Genomic DNA, 20,028 nt, shown 5'->3' with positions numbered 1-20,028 from the left:
AGCTTTTTCGCCTGCTGCCTGGACAAACACCTGTATGTGATCGGTGGAAGGAATGAAGCAGGATACCTGTCCAGCGTGGAGTCCTACAACCTGGAGACCAACGAGTGGAACTACGTGTCGTCCCTCCCCCAGCCTCTGGCCGCCCACGCCGGGGCAGTGCACAACGGAAAGATCTACATCTCAGGTCAGTCAGACAGCTACCAGATTCAGGGGCGCAGATGGGGGGGGCGGGGGGGGGGGGGATGTGTCCCCCTCAGATTCTGATTGACCTCGATCTGTCCCCCCCCACTTGCAGGGCAAAAAATAAAAAATAAATAACACACCCATTCTTCTCTGTTACATTGCTCCGCGAGTATTAGTTACAGCGAGATGAGACCTTTATTGCACGAAAGAGCAGACGTGGGGCTTTCCAATGATACTAGACACTTGTCCCCCCCAGCTGTCCCCCCCAGTTCAAAAATACTATCTGCGCCCCTGACCAGATTCTTTGCCACCCATCGAAAAAATGACGCGTGAGTGACCGTGTCATTTGCAACCGCGGTGATAACGAGTTTCCGTGAGGGAGTGAGATGGATGGGGATCATGAGTTTGTGCCGTAATGATCTTAATGATCTGAACAACATGAATACAGTAGCCTGTGTGTGCACGCTGGGCCCCCCCTGTTTCTGAACCATCACTACTCTCTCTTTATTTAGGGGGAGTGCACAATGGAGAGTACGTGTCTTGGCTTTACTGTTATGACCCCGTCATGGACGTCTGGGCCAGAAAGCAGGATATGAACACAAAGCGAGCAATTCATGTCTTAGCTGGAATGAATGACCGTCTCTACGCTATCGGAGGAAATCACCTGAAAGGTAAGTAGGCTTGAATTGGTCTGTTTACAGTGCATGATGTAGTGCAGTATGGAATGGTTTTGATTCTCCTTTCGTTGACATAGCAGGATTTTCCCACCTTGATGTGATGCTGGTTGAGTGCTACGATCCCAAAGCGGATCAGTGGAACATCCTTCAAACCCCCATTCTGGAGGGCCGCAGTGGTCCTGGCTGCGCTGTTCTCGATGACAGCATTTTCCTGGTTGGGGGTTACAGCTGGAGTATGGTGGGTACACAAACACACACTTTACACACACTTTTCATAATGTACAACATACTCAACATGCTGCTTTTGTCTTTTTATTCCATTGCTAAAGGAATCTCAATTGAAATATGATGATTATTGAGAGTAACCTGATCCATTCTGGTTAAAACTTTGGATTGCATTTACAATTACGTTTTTTACAAGGCAGAATCTACCAACCATTCACTTTGGAGTGAATGTCAGTCACCGTCTTGAGAGTGACTAGCAAACAAAAAAACGATGGTCATTTTTTTGATCCTGTTCTGTCTTCCGTAGGGGGCGTACAAGTCGTCCACCATCTGCTACAGCCCAGAGAAGGGTACGTGGACCGAGCTGGAGGGCGAGGTGGCAGAGCCCCTGGCAGGCCCCACCTGTGCCACGGTCATCCTACCAGCATGCCTGCCATTCAACAAGTGACCGCCTGGACAGGAGCGCAGAGTTCTCATCAAAACCTGTGATGGCTAACAGACCGATCTTTAAAGAAATATAAATAAAACAAAAACAAAACAAAACAAAAAAAAATATTTCAAGAATGATTGGGGAGCTCTTCAGACAATAGGAAGTGTACAAATTATTTTTTTACTGGTTTGACAAGAGCACTTTCTTTATTGCGAGTTGAATGATGAAAAATAATCACTTATAACATGTACAGTGTGTGTGTTCCATCTGTGTTGAGAAACTGCAACTGTACATGTTCATAATGCTTTTTTAAAAAAAAAATTAAAAGGTTTTTGCCTTATATGTTAAAGCACGCTTACTGTTCAGATGAATTGATATAACTGGCTTTATGTCCATTTGTATTTAGTATTTTTGTGGGAAAACATCCCTCTTAAAAAATAGTGTTTGATCAGAATATACCATTACTGTGGAGATAACATTTTGATCACATTATTGGTTTTCAGGTCATATTCATTTGATCTAAAGTCATGATACTTGGTATGTTGTAGACTAGAATACAGCTTTTTAAAACCCATGTGCTTGTACTATTGCTCTATGATGTTTTTTTAAGCTAAGACAAGATGTTCAGTTCAGAACACTATGGCACGGAGGCATTCAATTTGATCATAACTGGATTGTACAATCAAAAAAGTTGACCTCTAGCCATGTATATTAATGGCCTCAATTAAACAGAGAAATATGCTGTATCTCTTTATTATGTATTCTGTGTTACTGTTAATGTTTAACAGATTTTCAACTTCTACAGTCTAAATAAATTAAACACAATACTGTAGATGTTTCCCCAGTCAAACAATCAAAATGTGCAAAATATGGTCTTACATGACATAATCAAAAGAATGAGACTGACTGTTGACAAATTTCAGATTTATTGACATTTTACTCCAATAACTGTTTTATCATATATGTACAATACTGTAATGTTACTTGATGCCTAACTGAAGTAGGAGAGTTAAAAATACTTTCATGATTGTAAATATTTCATTTGGTGAAACATTTTTGTGCACTCAACATTGGATTTATTCTCAAATCCTATTCTGTCCTTTGCATTTTAGATTATGAAAATAAAACAAAGCACTTCTGGACCAAACTGGTCTTGTGTATGGGTATGTTGCACTGACCTCTATCCATTTGGGATCTTCACTTATGGCCATGAGCAATACTGTATATTTTAGTGCGAGTGTGAGCTGTCCTCGATTAAAAAAAAAAAAAAAGCCACAACCTGCTGGTGCTATTTGAGCTTTCAAAACGGAAAATATTAGAATGGCAAACATTTAGGCCTTAATGGGTTCTAATAGCTCCCAAACAGCTGGCTAAGTGGCCGAAAGCTCTCCCCATTTTTTTGCATTGCATTTCAGCTGTAGAAAAAAAGGTGAGTTTATCTGGGTACTTCTGCGTTTCATAACATTGTTATACTGTTTAAGGTTTGTGGACATTTAGATTGCTTTGGATGTGGCACGTTGCAACCAAGATTTGGTTTATTTAATGTTGTTTGTACACTTTTAATAGCATTTACAATGAAATGTCATCATAGGAATGTTCATCAACTAAATAAATCTATATGCCTCCAGTGTTGTCACCACAAGACTGCTAGATCCAAATCTTAAAGTGTAAAGGCCATTACAATGGCATTAGATAATAGCCCGTCATGTTGAGACAATGGATTTATACCAAGTCCAGTAGGCGGGAAACCATCAGAAACCAGTAGAGGCTTGACTGGATCCTTCAGGTCAATGGAGCTGAAACGCTGATGAAGTCTGCTTTCTCCACTGGCTGATCGGATGCCGTCTTGTCATTAGAGGCCCATGCAGTGGTCCTCCCACTTTCCAGTTGCCAAATTTTATTTCCAAGCCAGTGAATCAGTCAAGAATAGCAAATGGTTGTGCTTGTGCTTTGAAGAACAAGGCATACACATTATATGATTACCTGTAAGACCAGCAAGAAGAAGAAACAACGAGACACAGCCATGTTGGGAGGTGCATCCCTGGGAGAAATCAGTCCCACTCCACCAATATCCCTGTATCCCCAAAAGCCCTGTGTACAGTAATTATCACATAATTGGGATATGGGGGAGATGTATACATTTTCAGGAATGCTCTGTTCTGAAGAAGGGGATAGGGCTGTGCTGCATTTTAAGATGAAGCTGTACACCAAGGCTTCAATGTATCTCTACACTCAAATAAGAAGTATGTTAATAATTTACTCATATTTTATTTAATATTGTGCCACAGGCTTTATGAATGAACAAACAATCAGACTTAATAAGGTGAAAAACTTTTGTCCACAGCAATAACAAATATACTGTCACTTTCCAAAAGTGCAATTGTTGGGACCAGTTACTGACACAAGTATCTCAATTTGGCCACAGTCAACCAACTGAAGGGCACATTCAAAGTTTCTGATGACCAATCATTTTAATCTCTCACAATACATCCTCCTCTGGAAATTGAACTCATTCAAAACCTAATTCCTGTTCTGTTTTTGTTTTTGCCCTTGAATCCTGAATGAGGTCTTTAGGCTACATCTAAGACAATCATATGATATGAAATTTGGAGAGCTGGACCTAGACCTGATATCCAAACACATCAGGTAATAACTTGAATAGAAAATCATTATTTATTGAATCCAATAGAAGTCTCACATGGATGAACACGAATTTTCAGCCAATTGCTGGAATTTATAAGAGACTTCTTAAGGCTTCCTGCGGTGATCAAATGCTCTCCACCACCAGAGACATGCACACAGTCATAGTTTTGCCACGATTTCCTCTCTACAGCACACCCTAGTGGCTTTAAGTGGGCCTAAAGATCAGCAACATTTTGTAAAGCAAAATTTATGGATAGTATCAACCACCAGTCACATCTCAAACAGAACTCAGAACTCGAATCCCCTATATAAAATACAGAAAAGTGGGAGTTCAATCACTCAAAAAAACAGTAGTCCTGATTCAATAGATGGAGAAACAAATTGGCCCAGACTGACCTACACAATATTCCAGACAGTTTATCCACTGCTTCAATTAATGAGGTCAGTTATCAGCAACCTTTCAGTGAAGCCATGAACCTCGATTAAAATCATCCAGGCACACTTTCAAGAGACATTTTTGAATGGACAATGGGAACTGTTGCTAGATTGAGCATTGTAACTCATTCTATCTCCAAGCACAATTAATATACTATAGACCTACTTATCGGTCATTGTTCAAAAACACCCAAAATGCTCACTGTTTTGTTCTTTTGTAAAGAATTCAATGCATAACAACATTACCTATGAAGTCACAGAGTAGTAATTGTTTAAAGTATAACACAAATGCATAGTTGACAACAGTGGGCAAACTCATTCATGTGTAAAAAGGGGAGTTTATTGAGTCTTTTTCTTGTTACCACCCTTCTTGACCTTTTTGGTGCTACGCTCTTCTTCAAGAACAACCTCCTCTGTAGCAATCCTGACCCTCTTATTCTTGGACGGCAAAGGCAGGTCATCTGTGGCTGCAAGAAAAATGCCTTGAAATGAATTATTTTGGCATTTTAAAACATTAAATAACAAAGTGGCATCCCATCAATCAATCTGAACTATGAAAATGGTGCTAGAAAATATATTTTGCCAATAATGTCCACTCAAATGGGTAATTCGGTATCATACTGCATCAGCCAAATCCAGGAGAATGGTTGCCATGTTCTCTTATATTTTGCCCGCATAATGTTCAGATCCCAAAACCAAAACTTGGAAAATAAGTTTGTTCAATTCCAAAGTTTTCCTATTTTTTGACCTAAGGTCAGAGTTACAAAAAATGCTTTATCTTGGAAGGCATATTGGGCATGGCCTGACCATTAAACCGAAGTCAAAACAAAGTTATCAAAACGAGTTGGCGGGCATCATAAAGTCTTTTTGCACCTACATCCTTTATTAATGTTGTGACAATATTTTAGGCCTTCACAACTTCCTAAGTTCCAAAACAACTATTTTTGGCGTATTGTAGGGGACCTAATTGGAGTAGTTTTAAGTTTGACGGAAATATGCCTTCGCAAATATAGTGGTATAAAAAGGACCGTTTGTGTAGTCAGCGCATTACCTGACAATTATTTTGGGTGCTGCCATCTTGTGAGAAGAAAGTAAGTACAAGTTGATGCAACTTTACAAAATTCTCCTCGCAAGATAGTGGCGACTGGAAGATGTATTCAGGCAATGCACTGATTTTGTAGACCTTGGTTTTAGGACCCATTAGCAATCTTGACATAATTTTTGAAGAAAAAAAAAAAGATCTTCTGATTTAACACAAAAATTACCTAAGAGTTACCTTACCTAAAATCAAAGCAAGTAAAGTGACTCAAATGGAAATGGAAACATACTGTAGGCTTACTAGATGACACCTCCCATTACTTCACACTTATTAACTGTGCCTGCCGTCAACCTGCAGTGACTACTGTACCTGTAGAGGAGGTTGGCTCAGGATTTTGTTCCTCTGTGGCCTCACTCTCTGCAGTCGGCTTGAACACAGTCAGGCAAGTGAGTCTTGCTGTCGTGTTCACCTCCAACAAAAGCTTGGGAGGCTCGGAAAGCTAATGGACAAGAGAGACATGATTAGTACCAGTGTAAAGGAGAGTGAGAGGAGACATACAAGATATTCACCAGTCAAACTGTTATCAAATAAATATATCACCTTGTCAAGATGCAGTTTAAACAATTTGATGAATCCATCATTTGATGCTGTCACAATAACACAGAAGTCATCCAGCATGAAACAATCCACTGCTTTTACCCTGCAAAAATAAAGATTTACATCTGATTAAAGTTTCTTTCAGATGTGAAATAAGTTGATTATCTGACTTTTAAAAGGACAGCTATTCATACCTAGTTTCATGAGCCTTGAACTCACACGTACACTTCTCTGTTGTGAGGTCAAAAAGCCGGACTGTCTCATCATCACCAGCCACAGCTAGACAAGTGTTCTAGAACACACACAAACCCAGCCAACAAATGTTTTAATGAAAAGTCACAACTGGGTCATTCCGTGTCAAATCACCCAATTTCAGCCAATTTGGAAAGTGACCCTCTCCAAAAAAATCTGAAATAAATCACAGGTGTTTGTAGCCTAGACCTATGCACAAATCTTAAATAGTATGTCTGGATCACTAATGGTTTAAAAACTGCAGCCCTTTGAAGCTTCAAGTCATTTTAAGCATTGTGGTGAACAATCCTTTTTGGTCAACTTGCAACGTTATTGGTTCTTTTGGTGTTTCACACACATCAGTGAAACTATGTGAATGGAAGCACATTTTCCTGTTGAATTAAGAAATCTAATCAGATGAGACGTGTCTTGTGTAATTTCCCCTCTGCAAAGCTCTGAAAATGGCTATAAATTCATTATGTGAAAAGACATCATCACTTTTGAAGGCTTCTCATTCGAAAGGTATGTGCCACAAATTTCATCAGGTTTTTTTCCCACTCATATATGGACTATAAGGTCATGTCCATGCATCAACTTTGGTTGTAATCGTTGTCATATTGTCAGAGCATTTTGTTTTAATTGGGCTTGATTTTCAAAAAGCCCATTTTCGTCCTATCATTTCACCATGTGGACAGTTAACAGGATTTTTTTTAAATTTTACCATATCACATTCTGTATGTGAGGATCATCTGTCCAAAATGTGGGCTTGTTGCTGAGTTTCTTTATTGGAGATATGATTTTTGGAAAATATTCTCTATAAATCCACTGAACTTGCATTGGATCTGCAGTACTACTTTGCACCACATGGGGTGCTCTTTTAATACAATGGAAGTCAATGGAAGAGTAAGAGATTCACTTGTTTGCTGCACATATCCAATCTAAACACACATTTTATGGTTCATAGTTGAATTTCTCCAAGTAATTATTGCAACATGAACAACATACTACTCATAAATAAATGTTATTTAGAGAAAATAAGCGGATCAAGCAAATTATACACACATAAGACTGACTGGTCATCATACATACAAGATACTTGATGAGTTATCTCCTTTTCATGAATGCGTCTTGGATCCAGGCAATAGTGTTTTGAGCCCTCATACCTTTTGATTAAAACTTTTATGTGATGGAAACATGCATGGTCATCTTCATCAAGTGAAATATCTGCTCTAAACTGCATCTGACGCTTTTTCTGCATCTGATAATGCACTGAATTCTTGAAACCCCTTTTTTCTTGAATATGTTCATGACTTTCATTTTCCAACTTCTATGGTGGTGTAGAACACTGTTACAAAGATGGCAAGCTAAATCCTCTTGCTGCATGTATGATCAGTCAGTCTTATGTGTGTATATTTAGCTTGATCAGTTTATTTAGCTAAATAAGATTTATTTATGAGTAGTATGTTGTTCATGTTGCAATCATTACTTGGAGCAATTCAACTATGAACCATAAAATGTGTGTTTAGATTGGATATGTGCAGCAAACAAGTGAATCTCTTACTCTTCCATTGACTTCCATTGTATTAAAAGAGCATCCCATGTGGTGCAAAGTAGTACTGCAGATCCAATGCAAGTTCAGTGGATTTATAGAGAATATTTTCCAAAAATCATATCTCCAATAAAGAAACTCAGCAACAAGCCCAAATTTTGGACAGATGATCCTCACATACAGAATGTGATATGGTAAAATTAAAAAAAATCCTGTTAACTGTCCACATGGTGAAATGATAGGACGAAAATGGGCTTTTTGAAAATCAAGCCCAATTAAAACAAAATGCTCTGACAATATGACAACGATTACAACCAAAGTTGATGCATGGACATGACCTTATAGTCCACATATGAGTGGGAAAAAAACCTGATGAAATTTGTGGCACATACCTTTCGAATGAGAAGCCTTCAAAAGTGATGATGTCTTTTCACATAATGAATTTATAGCCATTTTCAGAGCTTTGCAGAGGGGAAATTACACAAGACACGTCTCATCTGATTAGATTTCTTAATTCAACAGGAAAATGTGCTTCCATTCACATAGTTTCACTGATGTGTGTGAAATACCAAAAGAACCAATAACGTTGCAAGTTGACCAAAAAGGACTGTTCACCACAATGCTTAAAATGACTTGAAGCTTCAAAGGGCTATAGATTTTAAACCATTAGTGATCCAGGTATACTATTTCAGATTTGTGCATAGGTCTAGTCTACAAACACCTGTGATTTATTTCAGATTTTTTCGGAGAGGGTCACTTTCCGGCACTGGGTGATTTGACACGGAATGACCCAACTACAAAAAAGATAAGACATTGTCATCAAAGAAAATGCCAATTAGTTAAGTCAGTCACCAAAAAAAAATGTTTTTAGCGTACCTGCACAAACTTGATGGATGATATTCTTGAGGGATTGGTGATGGTTGTGGTCACTGTGGCAGTGTCAAGGTTGTAAACATCTATCTTATCGTTGGTCACCACCACATATTTATCTCCCTCAAGAGACCATCTAACTATATCAGCACCTAGAAAATAACATGGATGTTACATCACTACACTGTGGGCAACAGTAATTCCTATGTGTTTCAGTACAATTAATATAATCAATCATGTTCCACACACTACATCTGTTTATGAAAACACTTCACAGTAAATTAGAACTATTCTAATAATGTATTATCAGAAAACTCATGACAATATTCCTTACTCTGTTTGAGGTTTTTGACAAACGCTGATCTTCCATCGGTTAGATTCCATGTTCTACGATTTAAGCATGATTTAAGTTAAGACCATCACATGACATTTGGTTCATCAACATTTTTTACACACAATTCATTCTGCACAAAATATAGTTTGCAGTATGTGTGTTATCAAATCATTCTTACCCTACTGAAATAATACAGTAGACGGTAGATCATCAAAAAATACTAAAGTTCAATTCCGATAAAATGTACCTGAGTGTTCTGTCTGTACCAATAGACAGAGCAAGTTTCCCAGATGGGTGGACTGATAATGAGGTTAAGCGGCCCCTAAAGAGAGTAGTGAGAGGTCAGTTGATCATGAATGCATAATAATTATAATGGGCAGGATAATAATCAGGGCTGCTGATAACTATCAACCATTATATAACAACTAACAGCACATAGATTCAGGTTCAACACCTACTTGTGTGCTTTTATGGTTTTTAGACACTCCCACTTCTTTGTCCTCCACACGCACATCAGTCCATCCTCTCCTCCGCTGAGTAAGTGAGCTGAGCCATAGAACTCCAGACACGAGATGGTACCTTGTCATGTTACATAGTTCAAGTTTTTATAACGGAAACTTCACTTAGCCTTTTACATGTTTCAGGGGGACATCTGAACAATAAACCTCACATCACTGCACACAAAACATCACCACAAAGAACCAGAGGCTCTAAAATCTTTCTCTAACTCAGGCTACTGTTGACATACCATCATGGTGCAGTAAGGCTCCCTGTTCAATCTTCTTCTTCATATCATACAGCTGTATGGTCTCGTCTTTACTGCCTGTGGCAATATACCTGTTGTTAGATGCTACAGCTGACAGACTAGCTGTATGTGCGTGATGGGTGAAGTGAGGCGTTGATGTCCAGTCCTAGAACAAAATGTAGACATCCTGTTAGTGAGGGTAGCATACTTGAGCCAGATAGATAGCTAAATGCTTGTTTAGCTAACATACATACTGCCAACGTTAAAGTGTTTACTGTCATAATAAAGAGAATGAAAGAAATAAATACACTAATTAAGTTATACTGTTAACATTACCTCTCCATCTCTGCACACATGATAGCCAAATGAAATCTGCTCATAACTTCCAGCAACAACCTCAACTTCAACGCCCATGTTTTGATATCCTAAGCAGCGTGGTTCGCTGTACAACCCTACAGTATACTAGAAACTATCCTTGACTTCAAGTCGTGCAGCGAATGCCTTTAAGCGAAGTTTCGTCTGCTATAACTGTGGAACATAAATATTTCATGGGAGTTTTACTGTGGCACACATGTAGAAACAGCAACATGTGAGGACTCTACGACCCAGATGAAGTTTCACTTCCGGGTCAAGTTTTCATCACATTTTGCTTTCTAAATTAAGAGTCCTCTTCCGGTAGTTAGTAACTGGTCCTGAAAACCTTGCATGCAATTTCAAGAAAGATCTTTAGTTAAATGTAGAGATATATATGTTGTTGATAAAAATCCTCTGAGGACAGTTTGATCATTGCTATTTTAAAGCCATCAGTCAGTGGGAGGTGTAGTAGCATTCTGTTGTTTTTGTCAAAGGAATGTCAAAACAGGAAAATATTTGTTTCCCCCAACAACATCTGTGTTGACAGCACGGTTTGGCGAATGAGTGATAGGTGAGAAGCATGGTGAGAAGGTGTATGCGAGGAAGAAGTGGATATAGCAAAGTCCTGCTAAGGCGTCTTTGAATTCTGCTTGCGCGTCAACATGTTCAACAGTGAAACTGCCTGGTTGTACGTAGAAGTCTCTTCGACTCACCACTCCTTTAGCAAGTCATGACTTCATTTTTATGTCACTGCACTGTCACATGGATACACACACTTTAGACCCAAGACATTCCTACACTGCACTTTCGGTCCTCGTTAACACACTGGTTATGCCCATGTGTGTAGACATAACCGCGTTTTAGTCTTTTTTTTTTGCTATTTTTGTTTTTGTGTGTTTTGGACAATGTCTTCAGGTGGGCAAGCTAAAAGTCATAAGAGGTAGGCCTAATGCAGAAAATACATAACGTTCATTCATTATATGTTAAATATACCACTCTTAGATTACAAGTAGTTTTTTTTATTTTTTATTTATTCATCCATGTATTACACATATTTTGAGATTATTTTATCACTGTCCTGTAAGTGGGGTAAAGTGGGCATGTGCACATCCACAGATCCAGGGCTCCAAGTGTTTTCTAGCCTTTTCAGCTGGCCTGATGTTCTACATTGCTTTGTATCTCGAAATCTCACAAAGCCCAATATTCTTTACTTTATTATTAGACCAAAGTTGGACCTAAAATGTCTCCAGAGATTTTGCAGCATCCAGAGGATCCTTTTCCCATGTTGGTCCAGTCAGAATGTCCACATGTTTGTGACTCTGCTTGGTGTTACTCTTTTAGGTGAGTGAGTCTCCTTGAGTCAACCTACACTGTAGAAATACAAACACACATCTATCCTTTTAAGGGTTTATGCAGTGATTTTTCTTTATTTTGGATTGTGACTGGTGCGTGGTCTATGGTGCAAATTATTGGTTAATCAGTAGCCTATGTTGCACGAGGTTCCTACAGAGTTACTGTAGCCTATACCTATGAAAAGCTGGGTTTGAAAAGAGTTGAGTGTCAGATAAGAAAGTATTTATCACAGAATGTATATTAGTCTAAAAGAAGACAAATGGCCACAAAACTGTCCCCTCAAATAAACTTTTTGACCATAGTTTGCATTAGTTGTCACAAAGTTGATTGTTTGACAAGTAGTTCATTTTATTTAGTTAAATCATAAAAATAGTGTATTCTGAAAAGATAGCTGAAGAATTTGTGCAAGTTTTGCAGTTTGGATTGGACTGTGAACCAGATAGAGCTGTCTAGTCCATAGCGAAAGATAGACAAAGGTGCCACTTGCCCACTTCTGTGAAGTGCTCACAAGGGTTGGTTTTACTGAGTCTGGTCACATCGATCCAGTCACTTACTTACAGTAGATTAACTGGAATTTAAGGGGATACTTCCTGAATGGTGCTTAAAGTGAAGCAACCAGCATTATACCCTGTGAAACCTAGTGCTGAGGAGGATGTGTTTTGGAATCATGATTTTTTCAGTCATGAAATGAACAGAGCACACTGTCTTTCATCTATAGCAGTCTAACACAATACATTTATCCTATGTTTCAGAACAACTAGTAATTTACCAAGTGGGCGTCATCCCCAGTCAGTTCTATAATGTTCTATCAGAAAAGAACTTTGAGACATTTAAATCACTGGCTTCGTTCGCAATTGTGCTGATCCTGATGAACTCATCAGTAAGTTCATTCTTTTCCTGTTGGCAAATATTAATGAAACAATTTTGAGGTTTTGTATTTTTAAATTGTGTAATGTTCATCTCAGTTTTCAATGTTCTCACTGGAACTGTTTGTGGAAATAGTAGCAATAGCAACACTTATATTTGTACGGATGTCTTTCGTTTGTCTGAAGTAGCATTAATGGACGTCTTTACTTTTTCTCTGCAGTTGAAGAGTCTAGACCAGTATATCTGTAATCGGTTATATGTAAACTGGAGAAACTCATTAACTGAGTGCCTTCATGAGGAATATTTTCATGGAAGGGTCTACTACACTCTCAATGTGTTGAGAAAGGATGTCGATAACCCGTAAGTATATTAATAACAATTCAGACGCACACACACATACACACACACACACAACCACTCTCACACTCACACAATGACATTTAAGGACTTCACCTGGAGTGTTTCAGATGCTATTGACCAATAATTTCCTCTGAAAGCCAGCAGTTTTCAGTTCTACAGCTTAAGGCTAATTCTGTACCTAACTAACTAAAATAGAAATGAGTGGGAAAGGCAGCACATTTCGTCTTACCCTTAAAGATTACTAATCGCCACCAAATACACTTTAACATTGCTCCATGTTAAACTCCACTTCAACATCTCCATACTTAATAGGTGGGAAATGGCCAGTTTAATGCAAGCCATTGAAATGGTCTTACCTCTTGAGTAGGCTACATTTGACCCGATACAGTTGGCAATGTCCACTGAGGCAATTATCCCAATTACTTGCACTGAATGCCTGCTCTTAAATCTGTGCAGGGACCAGCGGATCAGCCAGGATGCTGAACGCCTGTGTAAGCAAATGAGCACCATGGCCAGCCGAGTCCTCATATCGCCCTTCACCCTGGCCTACTACACGTACCAGTGCTACAACAGGTGAGAAACGTTACCACCGAGGACTGCACTTCCCGAGAGCGTCTTTGAGCAACCATGGTAACTAAGAGGCCGTGCTTGATAAGATGGCCTCTGTACCATTTGGCCATGGTAGTCAGGACCAGGTTTTCTGTTATTGTACTGTGAAGCTGCCACTGCTAATGGCTTTTATATTTAAGAAAAATGAATTATTTTAATGTCTCTACTGAAGCATTGATGACTTGTTTTCACTCGATTTATAATCTGTTTTATCTTTAACTGTATTGTTGCATGGTTTGAAAAACGAAGAATATACAACAAGAATAGACACGGTAGACTTGTTAACATGGCCAATAAGATCACTAGGGGGAGTCATGCTCAGCTTTTGGACATTTACTACAGGCAGGTTCTTAGGAGGCCCTCCTGTTCTGGCCAGTTCACAAGGAGTTTGTTCTTATGGTCCTCAGGTCAGCATTGTTGAGGTGTGTTAGACATGTCGTGTCTCTTTTTTACTCCTTGGCTATTAAGATGCTTAATGGCAGATAGTAATCTGGATGGAATCCACTACCTACCTACTGTAGTACATTTGCACATTTGCATGTAGTTGCACATGCTTGGTTTGTATTTCCTATCTTCCTACACACTTGTGTACTATGCCACTCTCCATTCCTGGTGATTGAGCACTCTGTGTTTTAGTGTGTTTTTATTTGGAGGTAATCCCTAGCTCCAAATCAATTCTCTTCAAGTGGAGCAATAAAGACAGCTTTGAACCTGTAAGCCTCCTTGACCAATGCTTCTTGCTCTCTCTGCATCTCAAAGCACGGGCTGGATTGGCCTGGGCAGCATCTTTGGCTACTTTGTCGTTGGAACCATAACCAACAAAGTTTTGATGGGGCCCATAGTCTCCACGTTGGTTGAACAAGAGAAGTTAGAGGGGGACTTTAGGTAAGATGTTTTAACAGCTTCATGAGTCTTGATGTCAGCACACACACACACACACACACACATGTGAGGAGGTAGCATGGACCCATTTAGAAATTCTGTTATTAAACCAATGCTGTGTGTGTGTGTGTGTGTGTGTGTGTGTGTGTGTGTGTGTGTGTGTGTGTGTGTGTGTGTGTGTGTGTGTGTGTGTGTGTGTGTGTGTGTGTGTGTGTGTGTGTGTGTTAATCTCTTTCCAGGTTCAAACATATGCAGATTCGAGTAAATGCAGAATCTATAGCCTTCTACAGGTCAGTATACTATGCCCAGTCAATTCAAATAGGGCCAATGATTCTGATGATTGCACAATTCCAGTTGTGTTTGTTTTCAAGTACCATGTGTTATGTGATTATAGGGCAGGAAAAGTTGAGCACCATCGAACTGACAACAAACTTCAGGCCCTTGTACAGACCCAGAAGAGTCTCATGAACAAGGAACTTTGGCTGTACAGTAAGGCTGTTGCCTTTTATAGAATTGAACGGTCCTCCATCTAATTTGAATTAAAATTTTAATACTGCATATTTTGTCTTTGATTGTAGATCGTCAATCTTTTTCTTTTCTTTAATATGGCCTACAGCCAGTCAAAAGCAGAAGCTTTCATGGTGAAGGCAACAGCGAGAGTTAATGAACTGAATTCTGTGATTGAAGACCCTCTGATGGCAGTATAATCCAGTCCTCTGTGATCTGCAGAGGAGAGTTGGTCCTCTCTAGTAGTTGGGCTGTACGTCTCTAGTGTCTCTGCAGAGGCAGGACTTTAATAAAAACTGCACTTCATATGTAGCCCTCAGGTCTGTTAGCCCGGGCCTTGAGTGCTGCTCATGAATTAGTTCCCTCCACCCACACCTGTGCTTTTGCTCTCTCTTCCGCACCCCACAGTTGGAGTGAACACCTTTGACTACATGGGCAGCATTCTCAGCTACATAGTAATTGCCATCCCCATCTTTACCGGCGTGTATGACGGGCTCACGCCGGGTGAGCTCAGTGCCCTCATCAGCAGGGTGGGTATAAGCTCGGCTCACGCTTGCAGAAGTGCACTCAGACATGTCGTGCTTGTTCTTAAAAATTAAAAAAACATCACCAGGAAGTCGTCTCCTTATTATACAGCGGATTTTTGTTTTTGATGAAAGAAAATGAGTCACATGAATGCGGTCTTTTTCTCTCATTCTTTTCCAGAATGCCTTTGTCTGCATCTACCTGATTAATTGCTTTACACAGCTAATAGATTTGTCTACTACACTCTCTGACGTTGCCGGCTACACTCACAGGTAATGGTTTTTGTGGCATTTCAAAAGTGTGAACCAGGCTTCCTGTTAGCCCACAGCGTGACACTCTGTCTTGTCTTATTTGTGGTCACAGGATCGGGGAGCTGAGAGAAGTGATGGAGGAGATGGGCAGGAAGCAGTGTGATTATGACCCTGTGTCAGGGGAGACATACGAGTTTGACAGGTATGGCATGAAGGTAGTGTTATATTCCGAACATGAAATGCTTCTCTCTTCCTGGCCCTTCACTCAATATATTCTGTCTGTCTTGATGGAATTCTTATCTTAAAAAGCAACCGAAAAGCACTTGTTCAGGCATGCTGAACTGGAACGTTTATTCTTGAACAGCAAAATATGTTAAATGCACCTTGGGCACATCACAAATGGACGGGGGTTAAAAACACAAGACACATTGTGATCCAATCACTCAAACCACTTACCAAGGTGGTCTGGAACATATTTGCCCACAAACTTGTTCTATTGTAAATACTAATGTGTTCTGATGTATTGTCAACAAGAAGACTTGAAGAGTGGAAGTAGCGTAGGCAGTAACAAAACCTGAGCACAAGTGGTCAGCTGGACAACTTGGAGATACATGATAGAGGCAGGTGCACAGCAGAAATGTACTTCAGGTGTTCTTCTGTGATCTAAGCCTTCAAGCCCTAGATATATACTGTAGTCATTCCTCCTCTCTACTTGCAGTGACCTTGAGGTGCAAGACGTACCCACGGACACGGCCTTCATCCTGGATAAGCTGAGCTATAAGTCTCCCTTTTCAGAGGAGCTGCTTGTGGAGGACCTCAGCCTGCGGGTCTGCCAAGGTTCCCACCTGCTCGTGGTGGGGAACACAGGCACGGGGAAGAGCTCCTTGCTCCGGGTCCTCAACAGACTCTGGGAAGCAACTAGCGGTGAGGATTACACATACAGTATACTGTAGCAGGGCGAGGACTCTATGCTGAAGTGGACTGAAAGTGTCGATGTAGGAGTATGCCTCATCTTGAGATGGATTGCTTCTCAGGTTAAATAGCACATGTTCTTTACCGCATCTGCTAGAGGTTTTCCATTCCCTGTCTGAGTGCATTGTGGATTAAGGTGAATTAAATTGGGCTGGATTAAGTGAAATGTCATGTTGAAATCATGTTAGAATATTCCAGCATAGCATATTTTGATTGCTCGATCCCTTCTTGCCGTAGAAAACGGTCTTGTTTTGGCATGTGGGAGACGTCTCTTGCCATAGTCTGTGTGTGCTCCCGTCTCTAGTCAGTCTGTGTCGGCTCTCGCAGGCTCCGTGGAGATGAGGACGTGCTTTGGGCCGAGGGGACTCATGTTCCTGTCTCAGAAGCCCTACCTGACAGATGGGACCCTGAGAGAGCAGGTGAGCTTTGGCTCTGCTGGTTGGCTTTCAAGGTAGGCTGGTTGTTCTCTGATGCACTGTAATTTCCCTCCGCAACAGGTGATTTACCCCCTGAAGGACATTTATCCAGTTAAAGGTATTGTTTGCTTTTGAGGTTCCTTTGCAATGCAAATACTCTGCTCTATGTTGGATTCATGGATATTTTGTGTGTTGTAATGTTGTAATGTTTTTTTTTTCTATTCCTGTGTAATAATGGTATTAATGTACAAAATATTACAGGAGCCATAGATGATGAAAGAATCACACAATACCTTGAGCTGGCTGGAGTGGTAAGGAGTCAGTAACCTTTAACAGAGTCAGTTGGTCTTTTTTTAAGACTGAGTAATGAAGTTCTAAATAGGGTCCTTGCCATGATGAGCTCCCTTAATTGCCCTTGGCTAACATCTCTAGAAGGCGCAGTTTCATTAAATTAAATTAAATGCCTGCATTCTCATCTGTGTGCAGAGACGGGAGAGATTACTTTGCTCTGAGCCTTTTCATTTCTCTTTCAGTCCAGTCTCCTGAAGCGAACGGGTGGGCTGGATGAAGGAGTGGAATTGAACTGGTAAGAGAAACCCCTACCTCCAACCTCGTCTCATGCACCTTGTCGTTGATTATTAGTGTCTAATGAAGGGGTGCGGGGACCTGTGATGATAGCACTGTTCCTATCTGTAATGCTTAACATGCAGTGGTCAGTGGGGGAGAAATAAGTCAGTCAACAGGAAGTAGTGGGGAAGGAATTGACTGGGGAAAAAAATGATAAATCGGAAGGCAAATCTCCAGCCTATTTTTCCCTATAGGAGCATTCATTGCAGTAGCACTTAAGTGGTCTTTAATTGCCACCTTTTGTTCAGCTCAGCCCTGGCTTATGGCACATACTGTCCCTCTTGCGATCTCCACACAGGTACGATGCTTTGTCACCAGGGGAGATGCAGAGGCTTTGCTTCGCACGGCTGTTCTATCTGCAGCCAAAGTATGCAGGTTGGTCTCAATGGCCCAGGACTGGGTGGCCTTTTGTCATCTGGATGTGCTTTTTGTCATCATTTGCTGATGTGCAATTGATCAATAAAATGAGCAAAAAGGGTTGTCACCTCACAGTCAGTATGTGATTGCACAGCACGGAATACCAAAGTGAACAGTAAATTATGAATCAGTGTTGCGTCCTCCGGCAGTTTTGTCAATCAATTTGGTTGGGGTGTGTTCTGCAGTGATCGGTGTGTGTATAACTGTTGTGTTCTTGTCAGTGTTGGATGAAGCAACCAGTGCTTTGACAGAGGAGGCCGAAGACCAGCTTTACCGCGCCTGTAAACAGCTGGGCATGACTCTCATAAGTCTCGGCCATCGCAGAAGTCTTGAAAAGGTATCCAGGTCTTATGTATTCTAGTGCATAAACAAAGACAAAACAAAAACAACTTGTGTTTTCTGACAAAATGTGTTTTCTGAAGCTCAAACAAGTCTCAAACCAGATAAACATCGATGAAGATAAAGCAATGTTGAACTGAGGTGAAGTGAATTGCTCTACAGAGCCTGCAATAGATTTGATTTATTTATGTATGTGCATTTGGTAATCTGTCAGAATAATCTCACTCTGCAAAGAGGTGCAAAACAGTGGCACAGCCTTATGTTGTTTTATTTTCTCTATGATGTACTGTATGTTGCAGAACATTTGGACTACATCCATTAGATTCTGCACATACTGTACCTGCGATTAAAGATTGTGTACCTGTCTCAGAAAGGTTCAACACTTTGCCATACGTTCTGAATTATTCTGCTGAGGGATTGTTGCAGGACAATAAGCTTGTATTTTTGGCAGTTGACTTCATAGTCTGCAGTCCTCTCTGAAACCATAGTTACAGTGTGAAAAGCCCAGTGGCTTCTCTCACACCATTCAGTCAGTGCTGATGCAATCTGTGGCTTTTAGTCTTGGTTGACCCCATCAGATGGGTCCTCACATGATGGAATGTGGTTTGGCTGGAGGTTAGCTTGACCCAGCCATCTGAGTAACTTGACATGAAAGGAGATATTTGTATCCTAGTCCCCCTCCATCACCACCACCCCACTCCTCTTCCGCTAAATTCAGCTCAGCTCATGAAGCCTGATTGGATGTTTGACCTGTTCCTTTATGCAGTTTTTTTCCCTCTGTCCTACAGTACCACGACCTGATGCTGCGGCTTTGTGGTGGTGGCCGGTGGGAGCTTGCCAAGCTGAAAGAGGACTGACTGTACATTGACCCTACAGACTGCATTCAGTCATGAAAATGCCTTGCAAATATTGCATGGATTTTCTTTTTCTTGGTTTGATCATTATCATGTTTATGTGATTTACAAATAAAGATGACCGTTCAGTTTTGTAATCTGTTAAGAGTTGTTTGATATGTACCATTCTTACTTTCAGTGCATGCTGAAGAGCGTGAAGGTGAGGATGGTGAGTTATTTCTCTACTGTACGCCTCTGTGGTAAGACCTTCATTCATGTATGGGAACCATGACAATAAATAGCATGGACTGTTTTGTTTGTCAGGAAGTGGAATTGTACAATAGCATATCCTGTGAGCCACAAAAGGGATGGATTTAGAGGTTTTCCTGTGGGCTCAGATGGTAAAGACTATGTGTGTTTGCTGACATCGAATTAGCAAAGCTCAGAACACCCATATACAATTTTAGACAGATGCGATTAACAATAAACGAATAATAATCTTTTCTGAGTTTTAATCTCAGAGGCATTATGAATTTGTTCATTTGAAACTATCAAGCTAACTATTACAACAGGTTTGCAAAGGCCTTGCAAAACAGCAGCACAGCAGGCTCTAGCAAAAGTTATTTGGCTTGAAAAATAATATAAACTATTATCATGATACCTATATTTTGGTAACATAGTCCTCTAAAAGCTAAACATATGTCCATATACCTTTATCCAAGTGATTGTTTAAAGATGTTTTATGAGATACAGTTTTA

General features: G+C 40.3%; 3 protein-coding genes across 6 annotated transcripts in view; 2 read left to right on the top strand and 1 right to left on the bottom strand.

The window, feature by feature from the left end:
* Positions 1 to 2,642, top strand: part of klhl14 (kelch-like family member 14) — a 14,029-nt gene extending 11,387 nt beyond the window's left edge. Inside the window, exons 6-9 of one of the 2 annotated variants that reach the window (XM_062556154.1) lie at positions 1 to 184; positions 696 to 854; positions 941 to 1,098; positions 1,393 to 2,642. The exon at positions 1 to 184 is cut by the window's left edge and continues 7 nt beyond it. In XM_062556154.1, coding sequence (XP_062412138.1) covers positions 1 to 184; positions 696 to 854; positions 941 to 1,098; positions 1,393 to 1,533 — 642 coding nt within the window. In that variant the 3' untranslated portion in view covers positions 1,534 to 2,642. Of the gene's footprint in view, positions 185 to 695; positions 855 to 937; positions 1,099 to 1,392 lie in introns of both variants that reach the window. The other variant, XM_062556161.1, reaches the window with a different exon arrangement.
* Positions 2,643 to 4,911: 2,269 nt separating this feature from the next.
* pak1ip1 (PAK1 interacting protein 1) lies at positions 4,912 to 10,557 on the bottom strand. Its single transcript, XM_062527079.1, has 10 exons — positions 10,295 to 10,557; positions 9,962 to 10,124; positions 9,672 to 9,792; positions 9,461 to 9,535; positions 9,214 to 9,266; positions 8,886 to 9,031; positions 6,424 to 6,521; positions 6,233 to 6,332; positions 6,002 to 6,131; positions 4,912 to 5,060 (listed from the first exon to the last, which is right to left on the bottom strand). Exons 1-10 carry the CDS (start codon positions 10,370 to 10,372, stop codon positions 4,933 to 4,935), a joined length of 1,092 nt encoding a protein of 363 aa, XP_062383063.1. The 5' UTR covers positions 10,373 to 10,557; the 3' UTR covers positions 4,912 to 4,932.
* A 79-nt stretch (positions 10,558 to 10,636) lies between these two features.
* abcd4 (ATP-binding cassette, sub-family D (ALD), member 4) lies at positions 10,637 to 19,428 on the top strand. 3 transcript variants are annotated; one of them, XM_062527069.1, is made up of 19 exons: positions 10,637 to 10,883; positions 11,535 to 11,653; positions 12,418 to 12,545; positions 12,753 to 12,892; positions 13,349 to 13,465; positions 14,261 to 14,386; positions 14,623 to 14,673; positions 14,778 to 14,872; positions 15,299 to 15,420; positions 15,596 to 15,687; positions 15,779 to 15,868; positions 16,385 to 16,590; positions 16,966 to 17,057; positions 17,136 to 17,172; positions 17,316 to 17,365; positions 17,588 to 17,640; positions 17,980 to 18,056; positions 18,320 to 18,435; positions 19,226 to 19,428. In XM_062527069.1, the coding sequence occupies exons 1-19, from the start codon at positions 10,873 to 10,875 to the stop codon at positions 19,292 to 19,294; spliced, it is 1,791 nt and encodes a 596-aa protein (XP_062383053.1). In that variant the 5' UTR covers positions 10,637 to 10,872; the 3' UTR covers positions 19,295 to 19,428. The 3 variants fall into 3 exon arrangements, with proteins under 3 accessions (XP_062383053.1, XP_062383045.1, XP_062383037.1); XM_062527061.1 differs by having other exon boundaries at positions 10,637 to 11,000; XM_062527053.1 differs by having other exon boundaries at positions 10,637 to 11,252.
* The last annotated feature ends 600 nt before the right edge of the window (positions 19,429 to 20,028 follow it).

Source organism: Sardina pilchardus, chromosome 2 (genome assembly GCF_963854185.1).
Source record: "Sardina pilchardus chromosome 2, fSarPil1.1, whole genome shotgun sequence".
Taxonomy (NCBI): domain Eukaryota; kingdom Metazoa; phylum Chordata; class Actinopteri; order Clupeiformes; family Clupeidae; genus Sardina; species Sardina pilchardus.
Note: the sequence above shows the minus strand (reverse complement) of the source record. Positions and strands in the feature narration are given on the sequence as shown.

Bases quoted from the DNA above. Each gene is read 5' to 3' on its own strand.
- pak1ip1 (XM_062527079.1), bottom strand. From the start codon at position 10,372: ATGGGCGTTGAAGTTGAGGTTGTTGCTGGAAGTTATGAGCAGATTTCA. The intron at 9,793-9,961 runs GTATGTCAACAG...TAACATGACAAG, and splicing joins AGCCTTACTGCACCATGATG to GTACCATCTCGTGTCTGGAG. The intron at 9,536-9,671 runs GTAGGTGTTGAA...TACTCTCTTTAG, and splicing joins AAAACCATAAAAGCACACAA to GGGCCGCTTAACCTCATTAT.
- abcd4 (XM_062527053.1), top strand. From the start codon at position 11,218: ATGTCTTCAGGTGGGCAAGCTAAAAGTCATAAGAG. The intron at 16,591-16,965 runs GTGAGGATTACA...CGGCTCTCGCAG, and splicing joins ACTCTGGGAAGCAACTAGCG to GCTCCGTGGAGATGAGGACG. The intron at 17,641-17,979 runs GTAAGAGAAACC...ATCTCCACACAG, and splicing joins GAAGGAGTGGAATTGAACTG to GTACGATGCTTTGTCACCAG.